Genomic DNA, 25,886 nt, shown 5'->3' with positions numbered 1-25,886 from the left:
AGAAATTTTTGACACCTTCAAAATCAAGAAAACTTAACAGTCACAAATCATGTCCTCCACTCAGGTTCGTCTTCTCTGGGGAAGATATGTGCGCATGGCCTTGTCTCAAGTTTTCTCTCACTCTAAATCCTAAAGAGGTCTTAGGAGAACAAATTCTATTTATCAGTGTTGCTCGTTTCTGGGCAAATCTGTGCTGTTCATTTTACATAAGATCAAGATAGTCCAGAGGCTTACAAAGTGTGCAAAGGAATAGATAGGCCAAGCCATTGACCACCTTCTCTGGCCCCACCTATAGAGGACAATGTCAGGCTGGGAGAGAAAGCCATGATGTCTGCTGATTTCAGGGGTGGAGGCTTAACCATAGATGATAGATAGATGATATTTAAATATATATTAAATGATATGTGAAAAAATCTGTGCTAGATACTATATGTGGTTTATCTCATTTAATTTTTTATAGTAACTCATGAGCTAGATACTATTTTATAGATGATAAACTGGGACTTCATATTCCATACAAGTATAGGTGGCTGGTGTACAGAGTGAGGCTTTATTAATCTAGGTTATGTCCCAAATCTATGTACCTAACTATTACTCTCTTTTGACTTCAGCAAGCAGGACACATTTGATGAAAAAAAATGCAAGGAAAATATTAAATCTGTGTTATGAAAGTTTTCATACCCAAGAGAATGAAAGTTTTCATACCCAAGAGAGTTGAGAGCATGCTGCCTGATTGTACCAGATTTCTGCTTAGATGACAGAAATGAGAACCCCAGTGCCATTCAGGATCTAACTTTTGTTGCAAGAGGTAGAGTTGCCCTTGCCTTTCTCAACACTTCCTAACCTTCCTCTCAGAAAAGCCTGCACAGGCTAAGCCATTAGACCAACGAAGTGAGGGAAGGCTTCTATCTGCTAATGAGCCAGAATAAGCTGTGACTCTCCATGGGGTCACTTCAAAAGTCTTATTTATATGTCACCAGAGGAAACCTTGAGAACTGAAGCTAGAAGGTAATTTATGCTCACTGATAATCATTTTGTTCAAGGATATTTCCAACCTCTCTGCTTCACTTGACTTTGCGCAGACCTCTCACTTTTACTACAGTGTTCAAGTCATCTTGCCTTTTGTTGCCTCCCATGGCTCCCACACAGGGTAAGGGATTCCCACAGAACATGCTGTAACTATCATAGGACTTATCCTGCTGCATGCTGTTGGACTGTTTGCCAGGCTGTTCTCTGACAAACTGTGATTATGGGAAGTGATCCTGTTCCACTTGTCATTGTCTCACCAGCATACAGTGACATAGGCATGCTCAGTAAATATCTGAGTATGATACTATGTAAATATGCAAAGAACATCTAATGCTCTTTGAGCATTCCCTATGTGCCATGTACAAGTCATTCATTGTATTATTATTTAATTTAACTTAGGAGAACCCTTACAACAGTTCTGTGAAGGCAAGTTTCTACTCTTACCCTCTCATCACTGAGAAAACTGATAGAAAGTTTAGGAAAGTCATTGAAGGTCACACAGCTAGTAAGTGGCTGAACCAAAAATGGAGCCTAGACAGGCTAGCTCTTGAGTGAGTAAGCTGACTGAAAGAAAAAAGGCAAGGAAGTAAGGAAAAGAAGGACTTTTCTCTGTCTGAACTCCATTTCCACGCAAGAGGGAGCACAGGTCACCGAGGTGGACTAGGTCTGGCTGGAATGGAGCTGGCCACAGGGTTGCGCCTGGGTAAAAACCAAAGGGAAGGCACAACCCAAAGGCGCCAGCAGTAGAGCAGTATTCACCAGAGACAGCAGCCCAGAGCAGGGGGTCATAGTGGTGGGGGTGCAAGGCCAGCAGGCTTCCCAGCACCACCCACTCCTCTTTCTCCAGGATATGACTCTTTCCTGGGGACATTGGGGTGGGGTGTGATATCAAGGATTTCAGTTGCCAATATTGGCACTGAGAATAACAAATCAGGTATTTCACTATCTTTGTTTCATTTATCATCATCATTGTGAATAGATAATGCATATATAGGGTACACAAAAAGATTCAAGAGTATGATGAACCCCCATACCACCCACCCCTGTAACTCCCATTCCTCAGCCACTGGCAACCACAGTTGGACATTTCTTGTATATTCTTCTAGCGATCAGCTATATATACCCACGCAAATAAGTGTACACACGCATATGCATGCATATTTATATATGCACAACATTTCTCTGGAAGAATATACAAGAAACTTTTAACAGTATTATATATACACACACATATGTGTATATATATATATAGGAGTCTCCACTCATCCACTTTCATCCTTCTAAGATTTCCTTGCCTTTTTTTTTTCACACTGCTGTCTTTTCTCTGTTCTCTTTATTTGATGAGTTACGCTTCTTTTATTAAAAAAAAATCCTCTATTGTCATCAAAATGGAATTTGGAGGAGAGCTCTGAGATAAACACACACCACCTTTAACCAGAAGTCTCGTTATATATTCATAGCCTCAGAAAAGGTATTGATGGAGCAGAGCTGGAGACAGATCCAGACTTGGGCAGTCACAGATGATCTATGGGAAGCTGCGTCAACTGAAGGAAGAAAGAAATCTAACAAAATCCTGATTTTAATAATAATAACAACTAATATTCATTTGACATTATCAGTGCCAGGTGCTGTACTTTTACATGGTCTCTCTCTTTTAATCCACACATAAAATAGGTACTAAATCATCATCTGCATTTCAGAGATAAGGACATGGAAGCTTACAAAGATCCAGTAAATTGACCAAGGTTATAAGTCTTGTGAATGACAGAGCCCAGGATTTAAATTTACATCTGCCTGAAACCTTTCTCTTAAATCCTGGGGCTGCTTGTTATATACTCTTCTGGCTGATTCCTGACCACCATGAATAGATTGGATCAAACTTCAATTTTGTGAATTAAATGTATGTTGGGAGGACAGGATATGCTGAGTGCAATTTTCCAGGTCTGTTGTTCTCTTCAAATGGCATTTAAAAATAAGAACAGCACCCTCTTAGGAACTGGTTGATAAGAACCAGTTTAAGTTCTACTTGAAGGCATCCCATCTATGATGTCTGATACCATCCCAAAGCACCCTATGCCTCCGGTATTCCCCTAGATTAGCCTTAATCTTTTTACACTTTCTTAAACTCTGAAGTCTAATAAGGAAGTTCAGATGGGGTATGCTATGTAGTTTCAAAGAGATAATGAGTTTCCAGAAGTTCTAACATAACAGGAAGCTGGGTTTCAATAATATTATGTTGATACGATAATTAATATTATATGTCAACCTGACAGGGTTGCCCAGGTAATTGATTTCACATAATTTCTAGAAGTGTCTGGGATGATGTTTCAGGATGAAACTAGCATTTGAATTAGTAGCCTGAGTAAAGCAGATGGTATCATAATGTGGGTGGGCCACATCTAGCCAGTTGAGGGCCTGAACAGAAAAAGGTGAAGGGGGAATAATTCACTCCTTCTGTTTGAGGATCTCTGAGCTGGGACATTGATCTTCTGCTACCTTTGGACTTGGACTAGAACTTATACCATCAGTTCTTCTGGTTCTAAGGCCTTTGGACTAGATGTCTTGGGACTTCTTGGTCCCATAGTCACATGAGCCAAGTTCTTATAATCAATGAATCAATCAGTCAATCAATCAATGTCTATCTATCATTTGTCTAAACTTTATCTATATATCTCCTACCAGTTCCGTTTCTCTGGAGAAATTGACTAATACAATTGGGTTGGCACCATTCCCATCATGGACTATGTGAATGATACCAGATTAAGACTTTCACTCTCATAAAGCCAGGACTCTTTACCAGCCCTTATGGGGCCCCAACAAAGCTTCTCGTAAGGAGAAATACGGAAATGCCTTCAAGACTTCAAGGAAGCTCTGATCTAGGTGTTTGCAACGTACCTTTCACAGTAGGAATCTGAGACATGGCAATTATTTGAACAAAGGTGCTCAGTTCAGCAAGTGAGGCCCAGACATTAGGAGGTTTTTTCTTTTTCTTCATTTCGTCTTTAGAAGAGGAGGATTGTAAATAGAACAAGAGATCATGGACACCTGGGTGGCTCAGCAGTTAAGCATCTACCTTTGGCTCAGGTCGTGATCCTGGAGTCCCCGGATTGAGTCCCCATGTCAGGCTTCCTGCATGGAGCCTGCTTCTCCCTCTGCCTGTGTCTCTGCCTCTCTCTCTCTGTCTCTCACGAATAAATAAATAAAATCTTAAAAAAAAAAAAAAAAAAAGAACAAGAGATCAGAGCATGGCTCCCCATGATACCATTTTCTTCTTTCAGCACCTTATCCTCTTGACCATAACTTTTTCTTTTGTCGGTGGCTGAGCTTCCTACTTCTATACTAGTCCTCTTCTTCCCCAGCAGCAGGTCTGCTGGTCACATCCATTCTCTTTTATCCTTACAGGGATCACACAGTTCTAATCAATTTTTCCTCCTCTGGCTCATTCATTCAATTATGCATTTATTCATTCATCAGATATTTATTCAGCATCCACTCTATGCAAGGCACTGTGTGTGAAAACCAAGATATAGCAGTGACAAGAAGACATAGTCCTTCTTCCCGCAGACCTTAGGCGGCTATAGGAAAGACATATTTTAAACAAATGATTTCATAAAGAACTTTTAATTGTTATTAAAGAAAGTATAATGGAGGGATCCCTGGGTGGCGCAGCGGTTTGGCGCCTGCCTTTGGCCCAGGGCGCGATCCTGGAGACCCGGGATCGAATCCCACGTCGGGCTCCCGGTGCATGGAGCCCGCTTCTCCCTCTGCCTGTGTCTCTGCCTCTCTCTCTCTCTCTCTGTGACTATCATGAATAAATAAATAAAATCTTTAAAAAAAAAAAAAGAAAGTATAATGGAAAAAAAATAAAGAAAGTATAATGGAAGAAACTTCGAGGAGCTCATGAGGGTACATATTGAGGTCAGAGAAGGCTTGAGAAAGTTGAAAAGAATGGAATGAGTCAGAGTTCAGAGAAATTGATGACTGAAGGGCTGGGGGTGTGGGCAGGGAAGAGTGTGTGGGGAGACAGTACAGAAGCAAAAAGGCACAGAGTGAGCAAGGTGGAAGCTTGGGGGGGAGCCCGCCCCATTTCTTAGCTCCCAGTCTTTACAAACGCCCTGTTGAGACAATCTTTTTATTTTCCTTTCAGCTCTCCAAAGTTGAATTAAAAAGGAAATCCCTGGACGGAGTTATTTTTCTCATTGGATATAGTCCACTAAGAATGAAGTACTACCCTCTCCCACTAATCAGAGCTGAGCGGTCCCTTCACCCACACACAGAACACAGGACACACCCTGAACCACTATGTAGCATTGTTGTTTGGGGGTGGGCTGAGGTCTCCCACCAGGATGAGGGCCCAGGAGATCTGAGAATATATGTAGGTCATTGTATTTCACACAAGCTGTAACAGGAGCTTGCACAAAGCAGGTTCTAAACAGTTGCTGGCTGAACTGAATTATTGTGTGTTGAATTCAAGATTTTCTGGAAATTATTTCTGGAGCATTTACCATTAAGGGAACCATTTTTTCAGTATATGGTAGAGACCACTTCCACTTTCTAACATGAACTATTCTGGGATCATTTCTCCCAAACAGCCCTCTGTATTTCCTGCCCTATTTTGAACCAGAAGTTGGGATTTTAGCACCTCTTTGCCTCAAGGGTTTTGCACAGAGATAAGATAAACATATACGCCTCCACATCATGGGACAAGTAGGATAAAAACAAGGTATCACAAGGCACAGGTGATGAAGATTCTACTACGGCAGGGGGAACCATGGAAGGCTTTTAAAAGAAAGTGGTATTTGAGCTGGGCCTGAGGGAAAGGCAAACAAACAAAACAAAGTATAGGTTTGGCAGGCCAGGGGAGAAAGGGCCATTTTATCCTGAGAAAAGAGCGCAAATACTAGACCCTAGAGATGCTCAGGGTAAGAGAAGTGGCTGCAAGTGGCCTGGAGAAGGAGCCAAAGAAAGAGGCTGGAGAGGACTTTTCATGGAATCATACTGTAGAGCTTGTGTAATAATTGCAGTGATGACAGTCCATTTATTGTACTCATAGCTGTGCCAGCTGCCAAAACGCCATAAAGGCAGGTGATACCCCCATCTTGAAAATGAGAAGAAGGCTCAGAGGGCCCCATAAAATATCCTACATGGGGCCAGCATTCTTTCCCCCAGGTCTGTCTGATTCGTATTATCACCACGGCCTCCTTTAAAGAACTCCAAAACCATCCTGGCTGGCAGTTTTAAAAAGTATTTCAAAGGGCCCTCTTTTAAAAATGATTTTTCCCTGTTGTACAAAATTATGCATATTTACTATAAAAATGTGGAAAATATTTTAAAAAGAAGGAAAAATCACCTATATTCCTACAACCAGTAAGGAACTATTACTACTTAATTATAGTGATATTTTTGCCATGAATATATTTGACATAATTATGATCCACATAACATTATGTACAAATGTGTAAAAATAACTTCTCTTATTATACAATGTGCCTAATAACTGGATAAATATTGGAAAGATCTCTTTCCATACTTAGAATAAAATCCACCAAATAATAAGTACTGAACAGTTTATTTTGTAGAATTCTTGTGAATGCCATTAGTTGAATCAATATAAATAGTGTTGAATCCTTCTCTTTGGCAATATTAGAGTCTAACAAATTTTTGAAATTCTCATTAGCATAAAGGATATTTAAAAGAGAAATTTCAGCACATAATTCTGAAATACCCATCAGTTGACACCAACACCCTAATCGTAAAAGCAGGCTAAAATGCTAACTCAGGATTCTATTTTTCTAAAAATATTCTAGAAATTGCAATGGTTTTGGTTTGCAGAAAAAAAAACATGTTTGAGGGTTATGTACCTTAATATTCTTTCATCTCAATTTACAAAGGATTAGTTCTTCGTTTTAGGAATAAGCAAATAAGACATTAAATTAAAAAGGAAAGAATTTCCAGTGTTTTAGACTGGTGCTGAAGATTCTGAACAAATATTAAATGTTGAATATGTCCTTTGTAATATTTGTGGCTAACCCCAGGAGGGCTGGGAAACAAGTGAAGTTGGGGTGTGGCTGGAGGATCAAGAAAGATGTTGTAAGAAGTTCCACTGTCTCCAATTCCCCCGGAAAGAGTATGGATGAAAAATACAGCTTTTTCCAATGTGAATTGTCAATGTGAATTGATTTCCCTATGGTTCTCCTGTTAACACTTAATGCTTCCCAGTGATCCCCACCTCTTTATGGTGCCCTTCTCCCCCCAAGTGTGGATGGGACATGTGATTCCCTTCTGACCAGTGAAACAGGAATTTATAAGGTCACCAACAGTCGCATGAGTTTGAAGGGCATCCTTCCACCAACAGAGTCTTTCAGAGAAACCCCAACCCTGCCCAAGACCTAGGCTGCAGCCTGATGAAGTTCCAAAACACAGAATACATGTCTCAGCCATGCCTGACCCACAGAAATTGTGAGATAATAAATGTGTCCTGTTGGGAGCCTAAATTTGTGTTAATCTGTTATGCAGAAATAGATGACTAATACACCTATTTACACAATGATTCACCCAGAGTGAGTCAGAAGCTAGTTGTGAAATTAAGTGGTCAGCAGGCCTCTTCACATACCCACTCTCCATTTCTAGTAGCTTTTCCCTGTCTGAAAATGTCATTTCCAGAAACAGAAAAAGATGACAACACATATCATTTTTGTCTCAAGGGGTACCAGCATATGCATGTGGCACAAATGAACAGAAGACTTGGAGGCACGGACCTCACAGAGGTAGGAGCCCAAACCTCCAGGGACAGGCAGCCAGGGCTCCCACGGTGGCTTGGATGGTAACTAGTGTTTAAGCCCCTTCTTCTGTCTTTCTGTTCTTCCAACTTGAGTGGGGAGGCCCTTGGCCTCCCATTCCTTGGGTTGCTGGGGCCACCTGCATTCCAGACAGGACGCTCCTGTCAACATCCCCAGCAGACTTCCACTCAGATTCACCTTAGACCTGCAGCACCCCCCTCACTTTTAATGAGTCTGGAGAAGTGAGGAGTTTCAGTTGGGCACTTTGTTGCCTTGAACAAATGGAAGAAGGAAGGATGGACATGGGGTGGATGTTTAGCAAAGTCTGCCACTCAAAGCTTTGTTCCCACAAAAGGAACCATGGAAAGACAGGAAAAAGGGAGGGAGGAAATAAAAAGGGTGAAAACTAATGGCATGGAAAGCAATCTATAAATGAGGTATCAAAGCCAATGGGATGGTGAATGTTTGAAACGACTAATCAGAGAGATCCATTTCCAATAAGACTGGCACAAAATAATGAGTAAAAAGGATGAGCTTTAGAATCAGGGATATATAACATCCAAATTAGGTTAAAATCATAAAAAGAGATAACTACCTTTTAGGTGATCTAAAAGGTAAGAGAATACAGAGACTACCATCTTTTTTTTTTTTTTAATACATCATGTATTTTCTCTAGGTTTGTTTTTTGTTTTTACTAGTGATAATCTATGGCTTTTATAAAGAGAAGAAAAATATTGTTTGAGGTTGCACATAATGAAGCGTATGTTTTATTTAAGTCGGCTTCCAAGTCAAAGATGGCCTAAAGGTCTAAATTCAAACCAACTGACATATTCTAATTGTTGTCAACACAGTGAAATTGGCCGTGTCAGAGAATCAGAAGCCGTATTAGACAGTCCCTGCCCCATAGGGCTGCCTTCCCAGAGGGATATTCTGTTTTTCCTCTGAGAAATCACTTAGAGAACAAGGAGAATTTGTTTCAAATGCCTGGTAGGTAGTCCTGTTAAGTATCACATAAAAGTAATAAAGCCTAAGGTTCTGTTTGTTGTAAAGTATGGTCTTCCGCTTACATTTTCTTTTTTCCTCTGAGAAGTTTTGAGCTGCAAGGTTTTGGGGAAGAATTGGAAAATCAGAATGTAGCAGATGATTTCCTCGATGATGGGCTCTCATCTGCTTCCTTCACATATCCCGCCCATCCCACACTGTGCTGTAAAAGAAGCTTGCATTTACAAATAAAAACCAGGGAGCTCATTGCAACCCACGGATGCCTGGAGTAGAAGTACCAAAACTTCGATGTGGACGGGCCTGATTTCTGGTGACAATTACCAGCTGTGTGACACTGGCTAGTTCTGAAATGTACAGTGAGAGGTTCATTAGGTTCAATTGCTATAACACCAGAAAATATACATGAAGCTGCTTAGCACAGTGCCTAGGCGTAAAAGACACTCAAAAAGTGGTAATAAATATTATTATTATTATTATTTATTATTATTATTATTATTATTATTATTATTATTATTATTATTTAGGGTAGTGTCTTGGAAAAGGGGGAAGAAGACCATGTAAAGGGGCACATGGGGAGAAATGGGGCCCAGACTGGGCCCAGGCATAGCTTGGAACAGGAGGACCTCCTATTACAGCCAGAGCTGGCCCAACCGGGCTAGGCTGGATGCTGGAAGAGGCACACATGCAGCCCTCTGGCAGCTCAAAGCCTCCTTTCCTCATGAAGGTTGCTGGAAAATTGTTCCAATAAATATATACATCTGTGATGAAGAGGCAAGTGAATGATGATCCCTACAGTTGTACAATGCCCAACCTGCAACACTGTACAGGGCAGCCCTGAACTATCCCCACAAGATGGCTTTATCCTGGTTTCAGTCTCTTTAGTTGGTCCCATTTATTTTACGGTTCCTGCCGGGCCCCTTTAAAGTCTTTCTAGCTCAAGGCAGGGTACACATGTAAATACATTATAAAGAAGGGGACGCCCTGGTGGCTCAGCTGTTGAGCTTCTGCCTTTGGCCCAGCACCTGATCCTGGAGTCCCGGGATCGAGTCCCACATCGGGCTCCCTGCACGGAGCCTGCTTCTCCCTCTGCCTGTGTCTCTGCCTCTCTCCCTCTCTCCTTCTGTGTCTCTCATGAATAAATAAATGAAATCTTTAAAAAAAAAAAAAAAATCTAAAGAAGTTTGAAGTGAAGGCGGTACCAAAAGGCAAAGAATCCGACCTGAAGGAAAGACCGGTCAGTCCCCAGCTTCTCTCCCACTTTCCCTCCCGCGGCAGCGCTGTCTGTCCGTCTAGACGCGACTGCATCAGATGAGCGTGGTCCCAGACGGGGCTGCCGGCCTCCTAACCATCAATCAGGACTAGATTAGCTCCTCTTGATGCCGCCGGCTAGCTAGCGTCTGGAACTCATTACCCTGCAGGTTGCTCCGGTTAGGGAAGGCCGGGGCGGCCGGCCCAGGGCGTGACCCTGGAGACCTAGGATCGAGTCCCGCGTCGGGCTCCCGGCACGGAGCCTGCTTCTCTCTCTGCCTGTGTCTCTGCCTCTCTCTCTCTCTCTCTCTCTCTCTCATGAAAAAATAGATAAAATTAAAAGAAAGAAAGAAAGGCCGGCCCGGGCTTGCTGGGCAAGCAGGCGGCCTGCGCCCCGCCCCCGGCCTTCAAGCTGCAGCCCCGAGTCGGGCGGAGGCGGCGACCGGGTCGTGCAGAGCCCCGCAGGCTGGGCCTGACTTGGAGCCTCCCTCCCGCCTCTGGCTGCGCCGCCTTGGCCGTGGGGCCGGGACGCGGACAGGAGCGCGGCTGGTGGCTGGCTGGGGCTGCAGCAAGCCGGGGGCCAGGTGGCGGCCCGAGGCCCTTCTGGGGGGGCGGGGTCGTGGGCTGTGGGAGCCGCGGCCAGTACCCGACCCGGAGCAGGCGGGGCTCGGCCTGCCCGCAGGTCAGTGAGGCGACAGCTGCAGCAGCTGCTGGCGGGGCAGGCCGGGGAGCCAGGGCCGCGGTCCCCAGCGAGGCCTAGCGCAGGCCCAAGGCTGCGCCTGTCGCCTGTCGCCTGTCACCTGTCGGGGCGCCGGGTCGTGCGCTCTGTGGCCGTGGGACTGGGCTTCAGTCACCTCCCAACCGGCCCCTGAGCCACATCAGGCCGAGGCGCCCCCCCAGGAACCTTTTTTTTTTTGACATACAAATACAGGCTGTATTGGAGGATGGGGGGGCACAGGGGCCGTCAAGGGTCACGTCAGTCCTCTCTGCTCTGCTGCTCCCGCCGCACCTCGTTGGGCTCCAGGTCGCCGTCGTAGTCGTCCTCCCCCTCCCCTCCCCTCCCCTCCTCCCCCTCCCCTCCCCTCCCCTCCTCCCCCTCCCCTCCCCTCCCCTCCTCCCCCTCCCTTTCCCCTCTTCTCCCCCTCGCTTGTCCCCTCCCCCCACCCCTCCTTCGGCGCTGCCTGACACCTTGAGCATCTGGGAGGCCGTGAAACCGACCTGCGGGTTGCATGTGGCCTGCACGCTGCGGCGGACCCGCGGCATCGCCCGGACGCTGGCCCCGTTGCCGAGCCGGACCGCGAAGCCCTTCCACGTTTGCCAGACAGCGCCAGCGGTCGCGGGGTCGCAGATCTGGGAGCAGAAGCCGTAGATGGCACGCGCGGTCAGGGCCGCCAGGCCTGCACTCCACGTCCGCCAAGTGCAAGCACATCTCCCGGGCGTGCTCCCCGCCAGCTCCCGGCCCCCCTGCCGGCCCCCCTGCCGGCCCCCCTCCCCGCTCCCCTGCCGGCTGCACGCGGACCCCGGCTCCGCTCACCCGAGAGCTCCGCAGGGCTGAACCCGAGCTGCGGCCTCTGGGAGCCTTTGCCTCCAGCTTCCCCGAGGGTCACGGCCCTCCCTGGGGACTGTCACCCCCTCTGGCTGCCAGGTTTCACATCCAGCGAGTGACGCAGGAGGAGACTAATTCTCCTGATTGCTTCCTCTTTGCATTTCCCCTGCCTCGGGCCTCCCTCACCCCACTGCCTCCACCCCCACCCTCACCCCCCCCACCTTCCTCGGAGCTGAACCCAGAACCCGGACCCTCCCCTACATCCTTGAGCATCATGTACCCCGTGCCATTTACACGCGCTCTGTCCACTCTGAAATCGTGGGTCTGAACTCCTCTTACCTCCTGCACAATTGACCACTTGGTTCTTCCAGTCGTTGGTTGGCTCATAATTTGCCGAGAGCCTCCTGCGACCTCTTCCCCCGCAGACGCAGGGGCCAGAGTGTACGTGCTCCCGTGTGTTCCTGCTTCCATCTGCTACTGCCCAGCTGAGAACTCGACGCCTCCCACACGTGCTTTTCTCCTTGTTTGAAGACCTCTTTTTACAGATTTTCAAATGCCTTAAATCTTTTAAACCTCTGCACCTTATAAAATTAAGGCTTTATAAAGAGCTTACCTTTTCCACAAATCTTCACCTCTTGAGTGTGGCTACAACAGTTGGGGAATCAACTGGAAAGAATAAAGAAATCTTGACCTAACACTAAAGCCTTTACATTCAGCGAGGTGAAGTCGGTTGACCTAGATCTGTCCCTGAGAGAGGCAAGGGACTGTGAGAAATTCTAAGATTTTCTTAGATTTTGAGGAGCATTGGTAAATATTGATATTAAAAGTCAGGTTCGCTAGCCACTTTTATTTCACTTTCCTGAAAAATCTGCCAGACAGAAAGTTCTCATTTTTATTCACCTTCATTGTTACCCCCAGAGCAGCTCTCTCCATAGCAACTGAAAACTTCTCTGGGTTGAAATAATCCTCTCCAGCTCCCAGTGCACAGTCAAGGAATTTTAAAAACAAGAGGACTTTGTAACCGAAAAATACTCTGCGCGATTTAAAAGGCCACGGAGCTCCAGATAAATAATCATTTATCTTCCTTCTAACGGTAAGCACCGCATTCGGAAATGTTTGTCTCCTCTGCTGTCATTCTTTAAATGCTAAAATAAGAATCTTGAACTTTCTCTCTCTCTTTTAACTGTAAAAGTAATCCCAATTATCTATCTCTTCTTACTACCCCGCAGTCATTACTAGCCCATCGCCAGGCCAAGATCTGACATGAGATGCTGTTAACATTTTGCATTTTCCTTAAGCAGTCCATTGAAAAGATTAACTTTTTCTGCAGAAAGCTGATTGGCTCGGACACTGTCCCTCATGCCTTTAGTGACCATTGAGTATATGGATTTATCAGGGCTCTTGCAGTCTTGGAACTCTTGGGCTTTTCTGCTCGTTCGTACTTTGATTGGACTAAAGACTTAAAAAACGGCCACTGTTTTCTGGGCATGACTGTTTTCTTCTATTTACCCTTCCTTGACTATAACTATCTCATTCGATGTGATATGGGTAATTTATTGAAATGGATTTTCTGGGGGCACCTGGGTGCCTCAGTCCATGAAGCACCTGCCTTTAGCTCAGGTCATGATCTCAGGGGCCTGGGATCGAGCCCCGCATTGGGCTCCCTGCTCAGTGAGGAGTCTGCTTCTCCCTCTCCCTCCCTACCCCCACTGCTGCTCATTCTTTCTCTCTCTCTCACTCTCTCTCTCAAATAAATAAATAAAATATTTTTTAAAAGGAATGTATTTTCTGTTTATTTTTATTTACTTACTTGAGCGATGAGGACCACACAGCACTGGGGGTTCTACTGTAGGATGGGATAAAATGAGAGTACCTCTCATCTGGGTCCTCTGACTTGTACCATCTACAAGATGAAGAGAGAAACTTCTTCTTCCTAACTCTTTTCCTCTGTTTAGTTTAGAGAGAGGCAGTCTAACAAACTTCTTGGCTCTTCCTACAGTTTGAAAGTCTAGGGCCATGAGAGTTGCCTGCTGCTGGTGGTTATAAATGACCTACGGACCCCCTGCTGTCCAGAAACAGCTTGCCTTTGCAAATCAGCTTAGCCACCCAATTAATGAATCCTTTCAAACATGTTGCAGGCACAATAATTAAAGCCTTTATTTTTCCCCTTTACTACAGAAATTCCTCCGGTTACAAGTGTGCACCAACAGGCCACCCAACTCCCTCAGACACTGACTGAAGGTAAAGGAAGAGTAGAAATGTGCTTCTGGACAAAGCTTCCAGTATTTGGGGTGTCTTTGTTCCTCCTACTCAGCCTCGTTCCCTCTACTGAGACAGAGAGACCCTCGAACCAGGACAGCAGCAGCGCCTGGAGCCCAGGCCACCTGATGGAAATACTGCGAGCTCTCTCTGCTGGTGACCCCCCACCCCGGAACCATTCTGGAAGCCTCATCCAAACGTTGCTGGAGAAAACTGGCTGCCCACGGAGGACGAAGGCAATGCAAGGAGATTGCAGTCTGGTTAGTGCAATAGAATATGGGATCAGGTGCCAGGCAGGTTCAAAGAGGAGCAATGGATTCTCTTGCCATTTATTTCAGTAAAGCAAACTCTAATGCAGTACCCAAGTGGGCGGTGCATTGTGGTATAATAACTCCCATGGTCAGGATATAGGAAGCCATTCAGCATTCCGGGTATAGCATTTAAAAACACGGAGAAGTTCTTTTATTAAGATGGTAATGTTTATGAAAGCCTGTCTGCACCCCTGCCGCATGGTAAAGGGTATTAAGTTGCAAGTGTGAACTTTTAGTTCTCTCTTCTTTCTGATTAACTAAATTTTTTTTTTTTTTTTTGTGGTTAGAGAGAACTTGTGCATCACTGGTTACACGCTATTCCTTTTTGAGAGTATAATGATAGTGACAAGATATTTGTCAAATGTTGAATTTTTAAGTACTTTATCCTGGATCTTGATTGGTGTTTTCTAGTATTTTACATGGTAGATCGCTAATGAATTGTGATAATCATCCTCTTAAAAATGACACATCTGAGGGGCGCCTGGGTGGCTTTTTTTTTTTTTTTCCACAGAAAGCTGAAAAATAATTTATTCCAGTAGATGGCAGAAATAAGAAAGTCATCCTGAAAATATACTTTGGTGTAATTCTGTTGGGACAGATATTCCCTCTGAACATGCTCTCCTACTGACTGCCTTGTCTTGTGACAGTTTTTAAACACTTTGCTGATTCCCATGTTGTGACCAGGCAGGAGTCATCTTCAAATTCACAGGTTCCAAGGAGAGAGCAATGTATTTCTCAGTCAGTTAGGCATCTGATTCTTGGTTTCGGCTCAGGTTATGATCTCAGGGGCTGTGAGATGGAGCCCTGTGTGGGTTCTCTCTCCCTCTCCCTCTGCCCCTCCTGCTCATGCTCTGTCTCTTTCTAAAATAAATAAATAAATAAATAAATAAATAAATAAATAAATAAATAACTATTTTTTAAAAATGACACATCTGAACTGGGGAAGAGAAGTGTTGTAGACGGAGCTCAAATGAGGCCTATGGCTCATGGGCCACGATTCCCAGCCTTACCTGTGGCTCTCAACCCTGTCCACACCTCAGCATTGCCTGGGCAGCTTTCACCAAATACCACACTGGGGCTTCTTCCTCCCTCCGTAGATAAGATTTAACTTGCCTGGGATGGAATTTTTTAAAAAGCCTCTACAGGCCTCTTCAATGTAAAATCTGTTTTAATGTAGAATCAGAATGTCTCCGTGAGGGCGGAGGGATCCACAGGGACAGCACCAGAGTCAGGAGCGTGTATTGTAAACGATAGCAAACAGGAACAAACGAAAACCCATTCACCATCCCTTTCCTGATGGATGAGACTTTTTTTTCAGAATGAACCTACAAATAAATGAATAAATAAATAAGAAAAGAAGCAAAAAAAAAAAAAAAAAAGAAGCAAATAACTGCCTCCAGAAAAAAAAAAAAAATTGGCAGATTTTCTCAATCGTGCTTAGGTCTAGGGGAAACATTTCCTGGCCAAGTGTTTTGTTTTGTGTTTTTTGGTGTGTTTGTGTGTGTGTGTGTGTGTGTGTGTGTGTGTGGTTTTTTTTTTTTTTCATGACAGAGGGTCTTACTAATAGAGAATTTTTCTCTGCTCTGTACAAACAATAAATAATTCAATAATTAGTGAAATTCCCAAGGGCTCCCAGAGAAAACATGTGTTATAATAGGCAACTCATCTGTGATGACATTAATTTATATATATAGCAACATAAGACTTCCCCATGGAAATAAGTAGGAGTCATATCTTATTAATGTCCTCTGAGAATTTGCTTCAGGGAAATGTTTTCCCCTAATGACATAAAGTGCCTTATTAAGGCTGATTGAATATTAGTCTAGCTAGCGAGAATGTAAACATGCAAAATTGTTCTGGTTTTTTTTGGGGGGGCAGGGCAGAGGTTGTTTTGTACTTTTTGTTTACTGTGACATTAATTTGGCCAACTTAGCTTCTGTCTAAGCTATGTCTTTGTCCCGGGAAGTGAAACACTTGTCTTTAATAGTCTCCTTGCTGCTGCTATTTCTCTGTGGAAAAGACTGTGGTTTAAAAAAAGAAAAAAAAAAAAAAAGCAAATTTCTACTTCACCTACTCAGAGGGCTACACTTCACCTGAATCACCTATAAGCAAGGATCCCAACGAAATCTCTCCATGTCATTCATAAAAAGCCAGGGAGAAACAGTGTCCTAGGGCTTTACAAACAACCGCAGTCTAGCACAGACCACAGGGCTTGAGCTTGTTATTGAATCTCTCTTATGTCTTTTTAGGGACTTTTCCATTTAGAGGCAGGGTGTATATTAGAAATTCTCTGATAGGGGACACTTGGGTGACTCAGTGGTTGAGCGTCTGTCAGCTTTCAGCTCAGGTCATGGTCCCAGGACCGTGGGGTCGAGTCCTGCCTCAGGCTCCCCATATGGAACCTGCTTCTCCTCCCTCTGCTTATGTCTCTGCCTCTCTCTCTGTGTGTTTCTCATGAGTGAATAAATTTTAAAAATATTTTTTTAAAAAATTCTGTGGTAAAAAGAGGGCAGGTGGGGTGTAAGTTCCTATCCCTAAATGTCTGAAAAAAAAGAGGGAAGTGGGGAGAAAAAATGTTTGCAATTGTATTTTCAGACTTAGGTAAAAACTGAATGGGAGTGTGTGTGTACATAAATCAACCTAAAGTATCTGAAAGCACTGTGCATTTAAAAATAAATCCATTCAAGCTTTAGCCTTTGAAAATGGATAGTCTTGCCTGATCATGGCCCTTTTTTCTTTTTTTAATGAGAAGGATTAAAATGGAGTTTTAGTGAACTTAATGAGGGATTAAGTTAACTCTAAGAGAATGAATTCCACTTCAGTTATGGTGAGAACCATGAGCTTACATAGGTTGCAGACATGGTGAAGGGATAAGAACTTGGATGTCTGGAGTCAGCACGGGGCCCAAATCCTTGTTCTGGTACCTTCTAGTTGATAGGACATATTGAACATCAGCTCTCTCATCCATAAGACCCAAGTGCTGGTTCTCTCCTCAGGGAGCTGTGTGTGAGGACAGCTGGGGCAGGACAGCTCAGGCTCTCTCCATCCCCTCATGTTTCATATACATCATGGGCATTTCCAATCCCCTGGACACCGGAGCAGTGCTGGTGAGGTACCTGCAGTGCTGCCAAGAAATGGAACCTTCCTCAGTGTCAACATCCTGCCCATCCCCAGGCCCCTCCCCTCTCTGTCCCAGAGGTTAGGGGTTTTTATCCAAGATCTCTAGAAGAGTCTCAGATACATTCAAGGTAAAGAACCGCTACTTTTAAGGTCCTGCATTTCATTCAACCTCCCTTCCCCCATTTGTCATTTTTGTTATAGGATAAACAGGGGTTAGCTCAAGTTTTATCTTAACTTTTTGATCTAACAAATTTTTCTTATTACCCTAAGATTTATCTCTGTCAGTCAGAAATGCCACAGAATTTGGTCTAGATCCACAAAAAGCCAGTGTCTGCCATCAGCCAACATCCTTCCAACTCTTGGTTTGTCTGGAAAAGGAAGAAATGTAATTTCCCTTTTATAGTCGACACAATCCCCCAAAAAGACCTTACAAAAATCTTAGAACTTGAAAAAATCCAGTGGATTTATCTATAACCCAAAATCAAATTAAAGTATCTTTGGATTTAAAATCTTTAAAGTTTATCCTACAAGTCTGATAACTGTCCCATTAATGTAGAAGTAAGATTTCATATCGCTTTTTGTCAGTAAAGCTTTCTTAGCGTTAGCAATGAACAAAACTGAATGAAGCAACTGGGGAAGATGATCTGATTTGGCTAAAGGAATCCAGAATCTGTGTTTTTACCCCCCAAAACCTTGTGCTTCCACCTGACAAGATTCAAAAAAATCGATGGATTATTCCTGAATGAGTCCATTCTTCTTTAACAAAGACTCATTTCACCAGACGGATGACGGATCTGAATGCCTATGGGGTGGAAGTATTTGCAAAATTTTACTAAATATTCTCTCCCCAACACAACTTAGCCACTCCTAAGATCCCTAACAACTAAAACAAATCTAGTGACAATGAGTTGGAAAGTCCAATCCCCCACCAATCCCCATAGTGCTTCTTGTAATGTCAAAGTCTGTTAGCCCCTCTGATGATCCCTATAATTGTCTCCTCAAGCCACTGCCTTCCATACAAAAATAACTTCTTAAGAGTCAAATATCCTAAAAAGGCAGAAAAATTTCAGCTCACAGACATTTGATTCACAACTGAGCTTTATTTGAGCAAGCCTCAAAAAATTAAAGCAAGGTTTAGGCAACTTCTGTTCATTCAAGATGAAGGAAATTTCTAGTTAGACAAAATGAGATGCTCCACAGCTATTTAAAAATTTTCAGTTACAAATCAATTTACCTTCCATGTTATATGCTTTTCACAAACTGTATCTTACCCTATCCTCTGTTGCCCCAGGCCACATCCCTCCTACCCCAATCCTAGAAGGGTATGTTGAGAAGGAACCACAAATAGGGAGGGATCTTGGGCACCTCTAATGGGATGAAATGTGGCTGCATACTCTTGTGTGTGGTCAAGCAAACCCTGGCCACATGTGTCTGGTCTGGTGGCCTCATGGAAGTCCCACTTCTCGTGTCACTGGCACTCTTTTTTCCAACCTACCCAGCCTCTTCAAACAACCTGAGCAGAACTTGAAAGTCTGTCAGAAAGAACTCCTTCACTCTTCTAGTTGTACTATGTTCTCATTGATTTATATTACAGGCTTACCTATCTTTTGGTCTCCTAATTGACCTCTTTTTCTATCAAAGAGGAGGGAGAGAAAATTACTAGTTGAAGGGGCTGCACATGAAGTACATAGGTGGGTCTGTAGCTTAGTTCTTCAAGGCACAAAATGAAGGGATAAGAGAATAAAAGCCTATCTTTGGTGGGGGGTGAGGGGATTAAGATTGGGCCACCACTGTTAGCCTTGTGACCTTAGGTACATTACCCTTTCTTAGACTTGCTTTTCACATGTGCTACAGATATAACTTTCTCATAGAAAGAAGACATAATTCATGCTGGATTCTGTGCAGTGTCCTTGCATACTGCATAGAAATGTACCCGTTATTCACTATGCATTAAATAAATGGGTAATTGGTAGTCTCGGTGCTTAACATTATGCAGAAATATTTGGTGGGTTATCAAATAGGCTGGAGATATTTTGTTTTTCCATTTTAAAAAATGGAATAAGGGACACCTGGGTGGCTCATTGGTTGAGCGTCTGCCTTAGGCTCAGGGTGCAATCCCAGAGTCCTGGGATCGAGTTCCGCATCGTGCTCCCTGCGGGGAGCCTGCTTCTCCCTCTGCCTATGTCTCTGCCTCTCTCTGTGGCTCTCACGAATACATAAATTAAATATTTTTTTAAAATAATGAACTAATATTCTTACCATCAAAAAATTTGTTATCTGACATTTTTTCCAGAACCAGTTAGATCTATTTACTGAGGAATACCTTAGTACCTAAGGTGTTTAGCACTGTCCTGGGCACATGGCTTCCAATAAAGGATAGCTAACACTATCAATAGTTTGGTTTCAGGAGGTTATATGTTACAAAGAATGGCTTTATTATCCTGATTCGCCTGCTTGAGTCTTGGCATCAGCCCTGCCAACAGCTACCAACCCATGCACTTTTCTTGTGGGCTAATCAAGAAACAAAAGGGCTGGGTTGGTTTTAGTGGTGGAGCTTAATGGTCACAGTGAGTTAGTCTTGTTGGGAAGCCCGGGTCCTTCCGTTTGCTGAGTTCTTATCCCAGTACACTTGAACCAGAGAGAACAGAATCCATATGGCTTGTGAAGAATGTGATTAGTGCTTTGTTTTAGAGACAGATGACATGTTTCTTCCTGACTCAGATAGTGTGTCCCAGGTTACTCAGTGGGACACACAGCACATATGGAATTAGGATACCTGAAACTTCCACCTCAGAGAATAGATTAAAAGATGTGATAGTAAGTTGTCCCATAGTGGGAAAAATCCCTCTGGGGCTCAGGACAGGCATCCCCGCATGCCTTCACTCTGAAACTGGTACTGTGCAGTGGGACGCTCCTGGGATCCTAGGAGAATTTTTAGGAGCTCCTCACTGTCTTAAGTAAGACTATTCCTGTCTTGCCAGGAGAGCTTCCACTCCACAACCCCGTGTGTATCTTTTTCTCATTGTCCCATCACATTACCCAAAACACCTTCTGCCTCATAAACTTCCCGGATGAGACTTGCCGGGCATCTGGCTGTGGGTGTGAAACAAATGAAGCATCATGGAAGTATTTTTAGCAATTCTCTTAGGTAGGATAAAGGCGAGGCAGATGGCGTTCATTCATTCCATTTCACGCCTTGTAATTGCCAGGCATTGTGCTAGATGCTGAGGATAGAACTGTGCACAGACAAAACCTGGCCCTAATGGACCACTTATTCTCAAGGGAAAAGACAAACGTGGAGAGAAAGTAATTATAGAACACTAGTGCCACAAAGAAAATAAACATGCTATGTGCTGGGGCTGCCACTAGCTCCATGTGACTGTTGGGCACTCGATACATGGCTTGTCTGAATTGAGACATGCTGGGAAGTGTAAAGTACACTCCAGATTTTGAAGGCTTAGCATGGCAAAAAGAATGTCAAGTAGCTAATAAGTAATTTTTTAAATGGTGATGACATGTTGAAGTGATCATATCTTGCACATGTGTTTCAATAAGGTGCATTATAGTCAATATATTATTAAAATTAATTTCACTTTTTAAAATGAGGCTACTGGAAAATTTAAAGGGATGCATGGCTCACCTCTGTAGCTTGGGTCATGTTTCCATCGAACAGTGCTACAGTGCCACACTGGAGAACATGGGGCAGGGGTTGGGGCTTTCTACTTTAGATACGGTGCTCGGGAAGGCATCTCCAAGGGGGTGTCACTCTCAGCTGAGATCTGAGAAATGAGGGGAAAGAAGATCTGAAAGGTGGTAGGAAAGGGCTTGGTGGGACAGATGGAAAAGGTCAGTGAGAGAGGTAGGGGGAGGTTAGGATGAGGTAAGGGAGGTAGGTAAGCAAGAGCCAGACCAAGGAGAAAGCTGTATGGAGCTTGGATTTCATTCTAAATGCAATGAGGCATTACCTTAAAAGCCAAAGAGTCAACTGGTTTTAGTCAAGCCAGCAAATAGACAATTGGAGATCGGAGGACTACTGTCAGGGAATAAGGCATCACTGAGGTATCAAAGTCCAACCAGGACTGTCTTATCTGAAGCTGAGTGTTGGGCCTGCCCCCATGCCTCCTATTTATAAAATAATAGGCAGTGGCGATCCGGTGGTCGTTAGTGTTCCAGGACTATCCGCTAAACTTTGTCTCTACTTTTGTTTTATTTTTTGTTTTCGGAACAGTGCTTTGAACCAGATGCCCTATTACTAATAGCTGGAGGAGATTTTGAGGAGCAGCTCCAAGAGGAAGTGGTCCAGAGAGTTTCTCTTCTCCTCCTCTATTATATTATTCATCAGGAAGAGATCTGTTCTTCCAAGCTCAACATGAGTAATAAAGAGTATAAATTTTACCTACACAGCCTCCTCAGCCTCAGGCAGGACGAAGACTCCTATTTCCTTTCACAGAACGAGACAGAAGATATCTTGGCACTCACCAGGCGGTACTTTGACACTTCTAGAAGCCAGGTAAGAAGGGGGAAGGTGCCAACTGGCTTTGGTGCTGAGATACGGTCTGAGAGCCTCGTTTTCTGTCACTTATTTATTCCTAAGACAGTCAAAGGCTTCTAAGAGAGGTATTTGTGGGTTTCAGTTATGGGGTGGTAAGTGATGTCATTTAAAATTCTGAGTATGAAAGGGGGAGATGTGATGAGTAATTATTGTAAAATAAGTTCCAGCCAGAAGGTGGGTGGGTGGGTGGGTGGGTGGGCAGGAAAGCCAGGTGACAGGGCAGCTCTCTTCTCCCGAACACGAAAGTGAATGATTCACAGCTCCTGATCATTCTCCAAGGACTGACCCGTGGTGGGGAGGGCACTGTGCCTATTTGCCTTGCCTTCTGGCCAGGGAAAAAGAAGGCAGTACCATTTGAGAGAGATGAATTTATCATTAGTTAACAGCTTGCAAAAAGCATTATTCATGACCGTCAGCACAGACAGTATCTCTTCTGCAGCTTTTGATTCGTGCTGCTTATGTTCAAGGGATCTCTCGAAGTGGTTTTCTCCTCTCGGGGCTCCCACCGTGAGGACGTGGGCTCCTGGTCCCTTCTGGCCTTCATTACCGTTCCAGCAAAAGCTGGCCTTTCAATTACCTTTATCAGCTTTGCAGTGGGGAGTTTGAGCAGATAAAGTGCTCTGAACATAAAAAAAAAAAAAAAAAAAAAAAAAAAGAAAAGAAAGAAAGAAAAGTTTTTAAAGCCACATTTTCTTAAAGAACTAATTGAGCAGCCTCTGGCACATTTTGAAGAGTATTGTGAAACGTGATTTTTTTTTCTCTTGAATTTTTCATTGACCTGTGTCTTTGAGCTGCTCTAACAAAAATACCATTGACTGAGTGGCTTATAGGCAATAGAAATTTCTCATAGTTTAGGAGGCTGGAAGTCCAAGATCAAGGCACTGGGCAGATTTGATATCTAGTGAGAGCCCCCATCCTGGTTCATAAGAGGGATGGTTCCCTCTTACGAGAGTTTCACCTCTGGCAGAAGGGGTTGGGAAGCTCTGCAGGGTCTCTCTTATAGGGCATCAATCCCATTCATGAGGGCTCTATCCTCATGACCCAATCACCTCCCAAAGGCTCCATCTCATAATACCATCACAGTAGGTGGTAGGATTTCAACATGAATTTGGGGCAGGAGAGGACACAGACATTCAAGCAATAGTGACATGTACAGGTGAATTTGATTTTTGACCTCCATTCTGGCTCCTGGGAACCCATAGGTATCTGTGCAATCATGCTGTGGCCTACCAGCCAGCAAACATAACCTCCAGTTTGCCATAAAAATGTTAATTTCTCTTGTGCTTGGCACACAGATGGAAAGACCGTTTTCCTAAGGGCTGTGTGAGCATCACTTTGGTAACTCTCATTTCATGAGTCTCAAAATAGGGCCATATTTTTGTTTCTACTTCCAATTGAGAAAATGGGTTCCTTTCTGGAATTCAGTTTCTTCTTAAATAAGGAAATAGGCCCACATATAATTTTTTCAGTGCAACATCTATATGATACAAGATCGGTTCAAATTAGCCAACAGGATTTTAGTCATCCCATCTGTTACTGCGTTTTGATGCAGATTAAATGGGAATGAAAACCCAGCACTTAAAAGCAGATGGTGTGTATATATTCAACGCAGATTTCTGGTTATCCAACACATACTGCAAATACCTGGGCTTCCAAGTATATGTGAGATTAAACATTCCTAGAACAGAATAAAATAACTCAGTATTATGTGTCGACCTACTTTCTCCATCTATTCAGTCAAGGATTCGGATCTCTTGTTGAGTTGCAACCCTTGCTAAGCCTTAGACCAGTTGTCTCCGGAGGCTGGCACTGTCATCCTTTAGCCCATACACGTGGGCTGGAATGCCCTTAGGAATCATTAGTCAGTCAAGCCAGTCTTTTACAGGAGGCTGGGCATCTCAGTGGAGGATGCCGCTCTCTCCGACTAGAGAGTGTGAGGTCACAGAAGGTGCTGGTTGACCAGGCCCACTACTACCAGCATCTCTAGTTCTTGGTCTGCACAGTATTCAGTCTCCATATGTAAAGCCCTAACAGCTGCTCCAGGTGGGCCTTAATCAGCTCACCAGGATGCAGCTCTACACAGTAGTGCCCTAATCTGGCCACCCTCCCTAGTGGACCAGAATGTAAATATCCCTCCATTCCTTCCTTTTTTTTTTTTGTCCAACTACTGTTTTATCTCCTTGACTCAGTCTCTTGCTTCCACCTCTCTCTGTTCTTTCTACTGTTTGCTGTTTCCATGATAAATAAACAAGGATCTGTATAGACTTCTCCACTAGCCCTGACTCTTATAATGGAGGCGTAGTGGATGGTGTTGCCATCATACAGTTGGCAAACCCAGAAACCTCAGCCATGTTTAATTTTTTGGACTCCTTCACATTTTCTTCCAAGTCCTTTGTAATATTTCTTAAGTACTTCCGCTTCTTTTCATCTCAAGTGCTACCATCTTAGGTCAAGAAGTATCTTGGATTAATCAGTAACTTCTTAACTAGATTTCCTGCTCTTAAATTGAGCCCTGGCAATTTATTTACTATTTTGCCACCAGAGTGATATTTCTATAACCTATCTTACTGTATTATTCTTTTGTTTATAACATTAATGGCTCCAGAGGAGCCATTCCCTTAGGGGGAGTTTTCATCACACTTTATATAAGGCTCTTGTCACCTCTTCAGCCTACTGTTTATCAGATGCACTACTAGACACTGGGACCAACAATAATGGTGCCAAAGATTAGCAGACCATGTCCTAAATGTACCAGCTACTATATTAAGAATTTCTCACGCATTAGCTTATCTAATCTTAATAACCTTTGTGGTGGGCAGCATTGTCCTTTTCTGCTGATAAAAAATATGAAGGTTAGCAAAGTTAATCATTTTGCCCAAGGTTACTCAGTTACAAATAGCAGAGCTAATATTAAAGCCTTTTCTGTCTGTCCTAAGCACTATGTAATGGAACTGGCTTTGATGGTATGAAAGTCCCATCACCATCCTCCGTTTCCATTTATTTCCATGTACAAGGGGAAGAGTACTTAAGAGCATAGGCTTTGGAGTCAGATGTGCATGCACACTGAGACTCTGTTATTGGCCAGGTGATCTGTGTAAAGAGTATCCACTGCACAGAGCTCTGGGAGAATGAAAAGAGGACATAACGTAATGGACTTCTCATAGTGTCTGGCACATAACAGGGACTCAATAAACGGTTGGATGAGTGAATGATATGCTAGTGGAATGCAAGGCAAGATTCTTGCTTTTCAGATGCTCATGATTCAATTGAAGAAAATTGATGTACACGTGGAAAAGATCCTAGGTCCTATGGGAGTTCAAAGTACACAGACTGTGCTAGCTCTGATTTGCACTTAGCATGCATTGATCTTGAGAAGAAAGGCAAGGGTGAAAAGAGGATGAAGTCAAGGGCGGGAATATAGATGTGAAAGTCATTACACTGAGGGCTGTACTTGAAGCTGGAGAGAAACAATTCACCAACTGGAAGGTCATGAGCAGCAAGAGATCTTCTTGGAGAAAACACATCTCTGAGGGAGTAATGAGCAATGTTAGGTAAATAAGCATCCGTAGGATGGGAGCTAGAAAATCCAGTGTTGGGAGGATAAAAGAAATGGGTATTTTCCAAACAGAATTCTGAGACTAGAGAATGATGGTCATCATGTTCCTACAAACAATTCAGACCTCTTCAAGGTGAAGAACTATTTCTTGTCTTTTGGAGGAAATCCTAGAGATACTTGAATCACAATAACTTCAGAGGTTCAAACTTTCCTCTTTCTGGTTTATCTGATTTCAGTGTATGGAAACCAAAACGCTGCAGGAAAAGTCTGGAATACTGAGCAGTGATGGTGCTGATGAGAACACACTTCCTCAGCTGGCAGTGACAATCATCGCTTTGTCCCTCCAAGGAGTTTGTCTGGGCCAAAGAAACTTGCCTTCCCCAGACTATTTCACGGAATATATTTTCAGTTTTTTGAATAGGACAACTACTCTCCACGTCTCGGGTAAGGGTGCTTTTCATGAATTTCACTGCCAAGTCATACC

At 43.6% G+C, this 25,886-nt stretch overlaps 1 protein-coding gene across 3 annotated transcripts in view; it reads left to right on the top strand.

The window, feature by feature from the left end:
* Positions 1-12,552: 12,552 nt before the first annotated feature.
* The window catches only part of SLC39A12 (solute carrier family 39 member 12), a 73,663-nt gene continuing 60,329 nt past the window's right edge, over positions 12,553-25,886 (top strand). For all 3 annotated transcript variants that reach the window (XM_072825647.1, XM_072825646.1, XM_072825645.1), the window contains exons 1-4: positions 12,553-12,697; positions 13,783-14,123; positions 21,523-21,804; positions 25,639-25,846. In XM_072825647.1, coding sequence (XP_072681748.1) covers positions 13,863-14,123; positions 21,523-21,804; positions 25,639-25,846 — 751 coding nt within the window. In that variant the 5' untranslated portion in view covers positions 12,553-12,697; positions 13,783-13,862. The remainder of the gene's footprint in view (positions 12,698-13,782; positions 14,124-21,522; positions 21,805-25,638; positions 25,847-25,886) is intronic.

The sequence above is a fragment of the Canis lupus genome, chromosome 5, assembly GCF_048164855.1.
Source record: "Canis lupus baileyi chromosome 5, mCanLup2.hap1, whole genome shotgun sequence".
Classification (NCBI taxonomy): domain Eukaryota; kingdom Metazoa; phylum Chordata; class Mammalia; order Carnivora; family Canidae; genus Canis; species Canis lupus.
Note: the sequence above shows the minus strand (reverse complement) of the source record. Positions and strands in the feature narration are given on the sequence as shown.